General features: G+C 38.2%; 1 protein-coding gene across 2 annotated transcripts in view; it reads left to right on the top strand.

Moving 5' to 3' along the window:
- LOC124159294 (SPARC-related modular calcium-binding protein 2) overlaps window positions 1-12,958 on the top strand; it is a 265,265-nt gene that overhangs the window by 203,191 nt on the left and 49,116 nt on the right. For both annotated transcript variants that reach the window (XM_046535014.1, XM_046535013.1), the window contains exon 2: window positions 10,652-10,734. In XM_046535014.1, the coding sequence (XP_046390970.1) occupies window positions 10,652-10,734 (83 nt within the window). The remainder of the gene's footprint in view (window positions 1-10,651; window positions 10,735-12,958) is intronic.

The following is a 12,958-nucleotide window of genomic DNA, read 5'->3' as shown; positions in this document are numbered from 1 at the left end:
CTATCAAGCGCATGGATGTTCGTCTGCGTTTGATTGCTTAGTTAAAAACCCCGATGCAAAAGGACATTGGTGCTGTTGTCGGCAGTACAGGAATAAACAAAAATATATTGCATCTCAATTACTATTAAACTATATCTGCGCAGTAAATATGTTAATGCCAACTTTCAGTTGCCATTCAATAACATTTTTCCTTCATTTTTGGTGTTAATAGGGATTTATTATTTGTTAGGGATTATTTTCTATCTCGTCTCCAATCTTAAGGTGACTGTTAATGGATGGGCTGGCGGCGTTGGCCGAGGACCATGTTGCAGGAAGCGCCCGGGGAGGTGGAGCAGGTCCGTCAGAGGAATGATATGCATAGCTAGGAGTAGGGAGGGGGAGAAAGGTGACGTCATCGTGACTCTTTCGCTGGAGAATCCGGCTGCGGATTCCTCTTGCCCGGAGGGAAAGAGGGGGAAGAGGAGGGGTAAGGCTAAGGCTCTCCGCGAGCGAAATCTCTGGAAAGAAAAACATCTCTCCCCCGAGGAAGAATGACCACAGTGCAATCTTGGAAGAGTTGAGTGTGTCGAGAGATTTGCGCTACATCGCACGGATTCGTGGTCCGCGAGGAAAGTCTCCTTTGACAGGGTTCTCTTGAGCTGTAAATACACCCCTTCCGATCGCCATAGAAAGGAGCTAGGCGAGGAGCTTGCCCGGAGGAACTGATGGATTTACGAGTTTTTCCATTCGGAAAATGATGATCCAGCGAAATGCGTCCGATGTTTACTTATACTTTGCCCCGGGAGCTTGAACATATTTGTTTTTATGTGCATAATATTTGTGCAGAAATATTATTTTTTCGTCTTAGATAAGCATCGGATATGAATATTGGTCGTATGCATTACATTTTTGAGAATATAAGATTAAATAAATTTATTAGAGCTAGACGATAATTGTTTTCGTACGCATAATATTTATGCAAAAATATTATTTTTCATCTCAGATGAGCGATATATAAAACAATGGGACGTATGCATTCAATGCTAAAGAATTTAATACTTAAGAAATTTATTTTAGCAAGCGAGTTGAATTTAAGACGGATTAGTCGATTTTATTTCATCATATTGTTAACGTTTATGTATTTAAGTCGATACACATTTCACGAACTCAAGAAGAGCATCGAAATATTTTGAAATTAAAGCAAAGGTTGCTGTAAATTCTGTTTCATTGCTATTTTTCCATTTTGTTTTTTTTAAATAAGTTCTATAATTAAAGGGAAAAATGTACGAATGCGGCGAAATATCTGTATTTATCAAATAATGAATTCAGAATTGATATTCTTCAAAGAATATTCGAGTAAAAGTTCAAGCAACAATAGCAGTGATTATGACTTTTTTTGTGAATTTTAGTAGTCATTCTTATTCTTTTATTGGTTCATATTGATCATTTTTTCATGTTGAACCATTAGAAGTTAAATCAGGCTATTTTTCTGCACCATCGCTTTAAAATGGGTTCCCGGTGAAAACTCGCGATGCCAACAAAATTTTTTGTTTCTTTCTGGCACGTCAATTTTTTTAGTACTGTTATTCCTCTTACCGTGCATCCAAAGTCCCCTGAAACATTCTGATAATGGTATTCTGCTTCCATGTGGCCAGAGACGAATGATTCATCTACATCTACATACTCTCCCGCAAGCCGCCTAAATAGACGTGTAGCGGGGGGTGTTAGGACACCAGCCGTCGACACATGAAAATGAAATGCTTTAACGAAATTACGCCTAGCATTTAATAAAGCCTTTTATCGTGCGGGGGAAAATTTACCTATCCGTTCGGCAAAGTATCTCTCTTAATTAGTCGTTTCTGTCAAACCCGAAAATGCAATGGGGTTCTAATATGATGTTCTCCGTGTCGCTCTTAAAGAAATCCGCTCAAGTAATCTAAGCCTAGCGCGTGGCCTCCTTGATTCTGAATGTTTAATGGGTAGAAGAAAGTGATTCATTTAACAAAATATGTGTGGATCCAGCATAGTAAAAAATTCTTCATCTTAAAAATATTACCTCGAAAACAGCAAAATTTGGCCCTATGCATCGGAAGGGGTGGTGGTTGGCAACAACGGCCGATATCCATCCTGGATAGCGGAAACCCACCTAGGCGGGACTCGAATGCGTGACCTTCGGTTTGACCGAAGAGGACTAAACTTCGCCTCAACCGAGGCCGGCATTCAGAAAAAAATCAGGCTATATCAATGTTCCCCCGGAAATACTTCATTCAAATTAACATTAGGGCAGTCAACAAAAAGTAATTGCTTCTGCTATGGTGTTTCACGTCTATTAAAGTCTTTTTTTCCATTTTTCATATTCAATGACTTAAATTTTTCAATGTTCTCTATTATGCAGCATTATGGTAATTTCTCATATTAAAATCATTGAAAAGGATGTTTTTTGTCTCTTGCGCAAATGTATGACTTGAACTCTAGTGAAAAGAAAACGCTGGACTCATGCTCGTGCGCATTTAAAATGTTTACGCACTCAGGTTTGGACAAAAAATCTCCCCTTATTCAGAAGATAAATAGATTTGAGAAGGACATGTGATTTTTTAAATTTCATTGTCAATTTAAAAATTTATTTGAGAATGTGGGAATCCCTCTGGGAAATAATGGGTGAGCAACTATTAAATATGGTAGTAAAAGGGGCAATAACTCGTTTTCGATTACCTTTAGTTTTGAGGTGGATTTTTGGTTTCCATAAAATTTTGTCTGATTATTCTTTCACAAAACTTATTAACTTTTATCTTGGTAATAATTATTAACTCATTGTTCTGCGGAGGAATTTGTTTCTTTAAATACTTCGAAAGTTTGGATGTGGAACTTTACTCTGGATTCTGAAGTACCTTGGAATGCCTTCACATGTAAAGTAATACCTACCGATATGAAACGGATACTTCCACAGTCCTTGGTAGCTTTCATGAGCACGCGATAACCTCGATGAATTCGTCGATGTATCGTTAATTACCGCCACTTACCCATGTATTTGTCTGGGAAATCGAGTTCTCAAACGGGTATAGGCTACTTGAGTACCATCTATCTGGGTACTCAAATACTTTATTCACTCTCCTACTGGAAGTTATGCGTATGCATCGCTCAATATCGGCTATTATCCATTGTAATATGCCTCAACTTTATACTGTAAAACTGATATAAGGCGAGGTATTTTTAATACGCATGCTTGTTTAGTTTTGATTACTGGTAAAATGCCTCATTATCCAAGTGTATGTATTAAATACTTTCAGCTATTAATAGATTTTCAATTGCCGCTAATTGTATGATTTTACTCTTCCCCAGCAAATAGAATAAATAAACTTTTCTCGGGTTTCCGCGCGGGTAAGATATTCTAAGATCGCCTATTGGTTTTGACAATTTAATAGTTTCCTTCAAGTTCTGCAGAGGGTTGTGTTAGTCAGAGTAGGCGTTCTGATTAAATATTTACTGTGTTTATCCTATTGTTTTGTTCCCTCATTTTCTTTGCTGTATCACATGTTGCGCCTTCTTTCATTCCATTACTTTCTTCTTTTGCATTAAAATAGCGATTCATTTTTGGAAGTAGTTGATTTCCGTGAATTTTCTTCCAAAAATACCACGTGTGAATGGAGACTATGGACATAATGTCATGTTAGCGTTATTTTCAAATTTTCATTGTTGTTCTTCTTCAATGTCCATGTATATCGTTTGTGACCGTAAAATTTTTATCACGTTAGCAATAGTTTAAAAAATATTAATTAGTGGACATTATGTCATCTTAAGTGTATTTTCAACTTTTTATCCGTTTTTTTCTTCTTCAAGTATTTATAACTATAATCGTTTGTGACCGTAGAATTTTTCTGACTTTAGGAATGTTAAAAAAAATAATTATATCGAGTAAAAATAATCGTACGTGAATCGAATTGATTATACTGCTGAGTCGCCTTAAATGTTAGCTTTAGCAGATCATCGGCAACGATAATCATTTATGAGTTTCACTCTAATTGCGCCAACTTCTCTTACGTTGACGTTTTAATGTATCTTTGCATTTATCGAATTAGCTTCCATGTGAATGTCATCATCTTTTTAACTGCATCTTCTGACGGATTTCTTGAGGTGCCTCGTCATGCTTTTAGAGTCATAAGGTTTAATTTAGGTAGCTATTATCAACTACTGGAGGAAGCGCGCGATTGTTAAAGTCATAGGTCCGTGTTGCTTCGGATAAGTGATTGATGGGATGAAATTGAATCCATGGTGAGGAGAAATAACCCATCAAAGATTGCCATCCGACGTGAAGCTTTCATGCAGTTGAGCTTCCTCGAGGGAAGTCATTTCATTTTTATTCCTTTATTTGGATTCTTCTATTTTAGTCATCATCCTCGTGCATTGGCAGAATTGCCGGAGAATCGAACGAGAGACGCAATATTTCATTCTCTCCTCAAAGATATCGGAAAAAATCAGCCGATTGTCACTCTTTTCTATAAATGGTGAACTTTTATTTTAAGTACGAAGATTTTATTTTTTTGATTGACCTCGGGTATAATTTTAAATGTAATTGACATGCGATGCTTGCGTTTGTTCGGTTAGTATTTAAGAACCCATTAATTTTAATTTCTAAGCTATCCGCTTCATGGTACATATATTGTACCATGTCTTCATCCTAAAAATGATATCTTAATGGCAGCCAGTTTGATTTTACTTCGGGATTAATGAAAAAACTATACTGATCTACCTTCCATTTGCCTCAGCTGAGGTTTACCATGTTATAAAGTCTTCTTTTTTTTCAATTTTAATGGTATGTATTTTACTCCTGGTCTTCGTATTCCTATTCCTTTCCCATTCTTATCTATACCTTTCTCAATAATAGACCCACTTTTCAGCCTCGGCACCAAATCCTATCCTCATGACCACCCATATATATCGTCACGTCCCGAGAATGTGTGTGTTCTTTCAATGGACCTTGTGTAAAGCTGGGTGGATATTTACAGCCAGTCTCTGTTGAAGTGGGAGGAAAACTAAATCACATTCTACATCATCACCTCAAGAGCGAGGAATCCGCGGGGAAAAAAAAGATGGGGGAAGCGATACACTTGGGAATAAACAAATGGCCATAAATAGCGGGCAATAAACCTGACGCGGCCGCTGAGGAGGATTGCTGAGCGCATTTGTGATGGTTGAAATTTAGCAATCGCGTCACGCTTTTCCATTATTGAGAATCGCCCCTGACTCACCCTCGGCGAAGCAAAGAGACGCCCTCCACACCCTTTCCTGTCTCGTATATTACCTTAAAGGCCTCGATCACATGCGGCAGAGCTAAAAGAAAAACTATCCCAGCGTGTGCTCCTATCGGATGATGTGTGTGTGTGAGTGGAAGGTCTTTGTCATGCCGACGGCACGTCCGGTCAGCGGACTGCTGGCTGTTCCCTCACACTCTTTACCCTCCCGAATCATTCCGCGTAGTCCCAGAGACGACCCACGCTACCTCCTCCTTGTGTGGCTTCGAGGCCAATGTACGTTCTTTTGTGACCCGGCAACCCAGTTAAAAATCCATATTGCAGCTTCCAGATGAGATATGGAGAGGAGACTAAGGACTTCGAAATCGATAAAGACAGTATTCGGATACCTAGAAGCTTTTATCCATGATCTCACTAGACAAATATCTTGTAATATTACGTTAAAGAACGATGAAATGCTGAACATGGAGGGTGAGGAGATACAATTTGTAGATGAGATACGGAGTGTACAGAAGGGATAGATGGAGCGAGTACTTAGAGGGAATGTTGGAAACAGTGTTAGAGGATAGAATGCTGGGTAAACGAAAGAAAGGAAGGAAGAGAATAGGATTTTTAAATATAATGATAGGAAGTAGGCTTTATTATGAATTGAAGAGGAAAGCCCATGAAGGGAGGGGAGACTACCAGAATACTTCTTAAATACACCAGGCAAGCTTACTTTAATCGGTATAATACTTTAATAATTATCAGTATGCATTAACAGTGGTCACACTTAAGGAAAAGCTGGAAAGTTGTGGAATGTGAACGAAAATAAAAGATGAAAGTAAAATTTCATGCATGATGCAAATGCCATTTGGTGATATGCCACCATCCTCTATCCACTTATATCTGTGTCATTTGAGCATGATGTGCTTCAGCTCAGGACAGAATATGTTTCAGCTTCTAGATGAGATTGGAGAGATGTGAGATCATAGGCTGGTAGTGGTGCTGCTGAGATCAAACAAAATGGTCAAGATAGAAGTTGAAAAATCGAGTTTTGATCGAAACTCGAAGATCAAGGCTCAATCTCGATTACCTCGGTGGTCTTTGGCATGTAAAATTCGATTTTTGATTTGAACCGAAATCGATTTTTATCATTACCATTCTGCAGGCATTTCGCCTGGATATCATCCGAACCTACATGCGAATTTCTGTTAGCCATTAGAGTGTAAGTATCTCTGTGATCACTTAATAATTGACCTTCTCCAATTACGGGTGTCGTTCAAAATGTAATTAGTGTATCATGCAGAGGCTGTATTTTTCATAAACTCCATAAATTCATCGATTATTTGCAAGAAGTATGGTCTACGTTACGTGATTCGTTGATTCACCAAAATATTTCAAATGCACGTCATATTGTACTTCTATTTTTTCGGTTTAATCAAATACAGCGGTTAATAATATCTTATTGAATGGTAACGACATTGATATCCATAAAATAGTCTATAAGGGAACATTTTTATAGCTGTAAAAGTAACCCACTAAGTCCGAAAAGGCCAGAAAACTCCTACTTGATATTTGAGTGCCCAACTGCCCACCCTGTTTTTCCATATCTTCCCCTCATGTTCGAAAGTATGGCACTTATGATCCATTTTCCACATTAAAAATGGAGAGGTGGGGAAGCGTGGCGGCCGAGTGGGTAGAGCAGTAGAACAGAACATTGAGGGGTCCTGAGTTCAAATCCCGTGTGAAGCTTTCGGATATCTCTCTAAACAAAATCCTCGAAGTGAAAGATAACCCAGGGAACGGAACCGCCCCCCTTCCCTTGTGTAATTGAATATATGAAATTCCTCTGCATGTGGCTTAGTTCGAGGTGAGCTCTACCCTTACATATGCCAACCAACCTTCGGATGGAATTACTCTGTGAGTAATATGGAGAGGTCTTCCAGTACCATTGCACGATTTTTTATCTAATTTGTTTTCCTTTCCTGCTACTAAACGACCTCAAGTCAAACCGTCAAGAGGCGATACACCTTTTTATGTCCCGCGAAATTAAAACCCATCAGTTTCCCTCTCGAGGTCATCGGATCTATTCTACCAGTTTCTCAAATGTTCACTACGTTTTGAGTCACGTAAGAAACGTTTATCCCGCAGGGAAAGCTCAAAAACATGGTTCCTGTGACCGCAATTCCATTTATTGTTTCGTGGACACCGCAGCCAAGTTACTACTTTTAATGGGTGGAGTGCATGGTTCGTTGGGCTTTAGAAATGTAGCGAGTGGTTTTAACCTGTACCCTGATGTGAGTTATTATTTAAAACTGCATAAGGTGCCCATTTTGCAATCCGGGTCAATGCTATCGTATCTATCAGTGGAAAGTGGTCGTCTTTAGTTCTCCTGGCTTTTTCTCGGGCAAAAGGGCACCTCTTTCACACGCTAGATCTCAAGTGCAATTAATAGACACGTTCGTGGAGGCATTTACGTAGGCTCATTTGCGCCGTATACGAGGTAAATGAATTCCTCGGCTACCTGCTGTGACCAGGCGTCATTAACGTTTCTCCGTGATTAATGTTAACGTCAATTAAACTATACATATATGTACCTGTAATAACATACTCATATGCCAGTTGACTGACGTGTTGAGGTGCATGCATTTGAAGATATAAGGTGATGAATAATACTACCGTGTCTATTTCGTAGGCTCAATAAAATTGACTTTCATTTGATTTTTACTTCGATTTTTAAGGTGACGCCACTGAAGTTATGTAGTTTGGAGTAATTATGTGAAAGCTGTTGTATCTAGATTTTATTTTAGGAAGTTAAGATGAAATTTAATATTTGGCGACATCCACGATGCCATTCTGAATATATATTAATTGTTGAAATAAATACTTACGATTTTCCACGATTATAAAATTTATTACGACCTTGGTTTCAATGTCACTCCATCATCACTCCATCACGCTTGAATCATCTGATTTTCTATGCTAATTGATGTATTTAAGTACATAAAACGTGTGGTGGTGTAATTCAAGGAACTATTTCATTAGTTGAGACTTCGCTTAATCGTCGTTGGATTTGAGAGAGGGAAGGAGGAATTACAGGTTATGTAGAAATTCTACTCGTTTGGTATAAAAATGATATCAATCGGTGGGAAATTTTTCCGCTATGGGTTTAGTTTAAAATCCTATTTTACCCTTTGAATGACGCGCATAGGATTATTTTTTTCGGCAAATGTGTGGTTGTTGAAGCCCAGCTTGCTCATGCTGCCTATCGTTTTCTTTTGATGATGTAGAGATATATGATGTAAAGTTATCACTAATCCAGTTATCGCTACTTTTCCTAACATTTCCTGTCACTTCTTGCGAAAACGCTATTGCCGCCCTTCTTTGTCAAATGCTGTTAGCTCCCTCATTTCCGGTGACCATGTCATTCCTCTAAGGAATGTCGTGGTCGTACCTTACCTCTAATTTTGATGAGAAGTCCTTGGTATCCTTTGATTTGGTTCCAGTTGTTTAGATTGCCCAAAGTAATCTGTTAAATATCTGGTGAGTGTGAGAGCCTAGCTGGTAGAACGCTTGACAGCATATCGAACGGTCACGAATGAAGCCTTGGGACACCTCTAAACAAAAGCCTCGGAGTGGCACCGTGAAAGATATATGCCTCCTACCCTGAAGTAAGTGAAAATCACGCCCATGTCGTCCAGGGTAAGCTCCACCCTCACCTATCCAAACCATCCTAATCACTAAGTGAATGAGTGACTAAAGTAAACTAATTGATGATTAATCACTCAATTCATCATCAACTGTGAATGAAGTGTTATTGAAAGAATGCATTGCATGAGAACATTTTGAAAGGATGTTGGGTTATGCATAACACTACATTCCCAACCTCTAATTTTGATGAGCTGTCCACCGTATCTTTTGATTGGATTGAAGTCGTTAAGATTGCCCCAAGTAATTCAGCATTGTCAAAAAAGGCTTTTCGGACTTCTATCCGGGTTCTGTGCTCAGAGGAAAATCAATTGAGGGTATTTTTTTGTCAAGGTGAATACAAGTTGCCTTCGTGTTATCAGTAAGGGAAGGAAAAAAATATCTCTGTGACTCATCTGGATTCTTTCTTCTACCTCGGAAATTTGTCTGTGGAGGAAAATGGAGGTGTGCCCTTCCAGAAATTCGATGATTTAATCGGTTGATCGGAAACCTTGGGAAACCTTGTGGCCAAAGAATCATAACTGAGATAAGGAAAATAAAAGTATAGAGTTGGAGCAGGGGAGGGGTCTTATGGTTAAAGCAATGCCTTTCTTGTGTAGTGGTTTGGAAGCTACATATCCAGGGTGTCATTCTAAGTTTTTATGACCTACAATACCGCATCACGAAAAAATAATAAAACCCGTACATTTCCCACCACTGGCATGGTGAATAGTTAGCTTTATCGGAAAATTGAAGGAATATCCCTGTCAATTATCCCTTCCTCCTCCGAAAATTTCGTAAAAGGCATGCGTATTCATTTTCTTGCCAATCCTAAAAATTATAATGAAGAATTCAAAGTTTTAAGTTGTTGGTAGTCATTTTCTGGGGGTATAATGGCTGAGACCAAAGGAAATGAAGGTAAACAATGTACATTAATAATGTATCATTTATCTCGGTCCATCCTAAAGGTTTCCGTGATTTGTCGGATTCGTACCTAGGTTCTTCGATTTTTCACGAATTTGTGGCAAAGAATTTTTTTATCCCAATATAATGCTGATGCAATAGTTTTTCTTCGTGAAATTCAAATTAAAAATCGTGAACTAATAATTAATCGACTCGTTTTATTTTTTAATTATCCCCCAGGGATATTATTTTCGCAAATATTTTATGCAGCTGTATACTTTAGCGATTATTTCGGTAGGTGAAGCTACAGTGCTGGTTCTCTTGAGATAGATTACGTTGTCTATCCCACCAGAGGAGGGAGGTTTCTGAATTAGGATATTACTGATATTTCTATCAAAATCTCCACATCTACGTTCTTGTCAAGGAGGTATTTTTTTTGACAGATATTCCCGTCCGTATAAAAATGCATAAAACTGTTGGCCCTTGAGTGCCACAAGTGAAGAGTAGAGTTGTAATTTCTCGGGGTTTCTGTTTATTTATTTCCCTGTTCGCTCAAAAAATTATTTTTACTGCCAACAGTCCATAATTCCGCGTTGGTGGGCATAGTCTAGCAATTGATCGTCCTACCAAGTAACTAACCGACAGATTTTTGCTGTCAGTTGTAGAAAAATGAAACCATTACTTTACTGAAGTCCCTCTGATATTGTTATTGATAGTTATAGCTTTTGGAGTTATTGATATGCTCAGAAATATGTTTAAATTGAAACACTTAATCGTCTGTTTTCTATGCTGCTACTTTTTACTTATTATTTACGTAAACTAATGCGCAGATGTCTCTTCTTTCCTTGCAGGATGGGATCGGCGGTGAAGGCCAGATGTGTGACATGCAGAAGGCTGTGAATCTACCCTCGTGTCCGTCCGCTGACGACCCAAGGTAAAGTACGGCATTAATTCAAAATAATCGATAGAGCATATTTTTAATATGGTTCCTTCCATATTCCTAATATGGTTCTTAATTGACGAGCGAAAAGTGATAGAATGACCCTAAAGTCAAATTCGGGTGAAGGCTTTAGATAATAAATTAAAATGAAAAGAGAGACACTCTTTTCAATCACTTTCTCATATGAATCTAGCTCAATAATCTTACCCTTTCTCGAAAAATGAAATATTTGTAAGTCTCATCATTTTCACCCGAATGTGCCTCAGGCCGTACAAAACGGAAAATTCAGTCCCTTTTTTTTTGTTAACATTTTCATTTGTTACATTTGAGAGGCCGAAGAGCTCAAACCTTCCCTTGTTTTTCTTGAGATACCTCCGAATACTAACCGAGATAGGAGGCGTCCCAAGGGAAAGGGACTGTCCTTATCAATCGGAATGAGTGGAATCCACTCGACTGTGGCTTAATTGGGGGTGACCTCAACCCTTACGTATCCGACCAACTTCCTCGTTGATACTATGAGTTGATTCCCATGAAATTGATGTTAGTAAAAAAAGCACCATTATATCAATCTTTTTAATATTTCATCAGTATCTAATATTTCGTGTTCTTCAAGGGAATACGAGCCCCATTGGCGAAGTTTGTCGTATTCTATGGAGGGACCCGATCAACCTGCATTATCCGACTTTTGTTTCTGGAAAATGACACCATGCCACTTGAAAGTGAGAGATCGATAAAAAAAACGATTGGTCGGTCCTACTCAAGGTAGCTTTGTTAGAAGTTGTACGTCCTCTATTGTGCAATTTTAATCGTCATTTTCAGATACATCACTTGAATCATATGACTTTGTTTTTCATCGTTTAGGGACGTATTCATTCTTAAGGCAAAAAAACTAAGATTCATAACTATCTCTTTTTGTAATCTTAATGAGAATTTCTACTTCCAGCAAGTACGAGGAAAATGCTGACGAAATTATCATCAAATCCAGCAAAAATCTAAAAAATGCTAAATTTGCAATTATGAAGTAACTTCTCCCTTTGACTGCACAATGCACATATCTTCACGCACATGCCAAATATTGTGTTTTCATAAAAGAATTGTGCGGGTTTAAAAATGGTTTAAAACAGAATTACTTAAAGTTTATGTTTTTTGACTTCGAATTTCTCGTCTAAAATAGTTTTTTTTACACAATTAATACGTTTCAATATGTGCGCGTCTAGTCGCTCGACAAGAGAGAAACCCGGCGTCGACATTAGCCAACTCCTAATGATAAGAACCTAGGGGACCACGCCTCAACGTCCTATCTGACATACGGAGTGCTGCAATTGAAGCGCCCTCCTCAAGGCATTAAAGCAGAGATCGAGCAGCCTCTGAAAAATCTCTGACACCATAAGTTTAGTGTCTATATCCCCACCCTATACCAACTCTCTTCTTATGATTACTGAAATCGCACCATTCAATTATGATAACCTTCTATTTTCGTTGCGCAGCCAGTTAAATCTACAGGAGTAAGGGAAACTTAATTACTTTGAGAAGCAGAAGTGGACCCACAAACTTTATCCTAAAACTTTTGGAAGTGACATTACATTCCAATTTGTACGATGAGCAAAAGAAAACATTTTAGCTGTTATAATAATCTGTGACAGTTCTTACGACGATATCCATTCCATCGGAAGTGAGAACAGTTAACGCTTACGAATATATAAAGAAGAAAATCCGTGTGCATGGGTTACTTACAATAAACCTATGAATATGAATTTTAATAGAGGAGCAACCACATTAGTTAAAGCGAAAACAAATACGTTATTAGCATAAAAGTCAAGAGTGATCTAATTCCATCGGCCGGTGGGTGCAGTAGATGTTGTTAAAAATGTGAAAGAATTTATGTGAAGGTAGCAGAAGTATACAACGCAGATTCCTTTTCAAGTTAATGGATTTTTCAACAAAACATTAATGAAATCTACCCGCATTAAAAAAAAATCAATGAAAACTTATCGATTTTGTCTCGTAGTATTCCTTGGCGTTCTCGATTCGTGGATCCTGTCCATCTTCCAGGATTTCGCCGCGTTGATTGTCAGAGGTTAACGACATTGTCCGTTACTTTCAGTGACTTTTTTTGCGTGGAGTTTTGCCTGCGCATAATGTATAAGATAAGATAAGACAGATAGTATTAAAAAAGCATATAAATCAGTTGATCGTAAGATTCATACACTTTCGTCAA

The sequence above is a fragment of the Ischnura elegans genome, chromosome 5 (assembly GCF_921293095.1).
Source record: "Ischnura elegans chromosome 5, ioIscEleg1.1, whole genome shotgun sequence".
NCBI classification, from domain to species: Eukaryota; Metazoa; Arthropoda; class Insecta; order Odonata; family Coenagrionidae; genus Ischnura; species Ischnura elegans.
The sequence above is the reverse complement of the archived record's forward strand: the minus strand, read 5'-3'. Positions and strand labels throughout refer to the sequence as shown.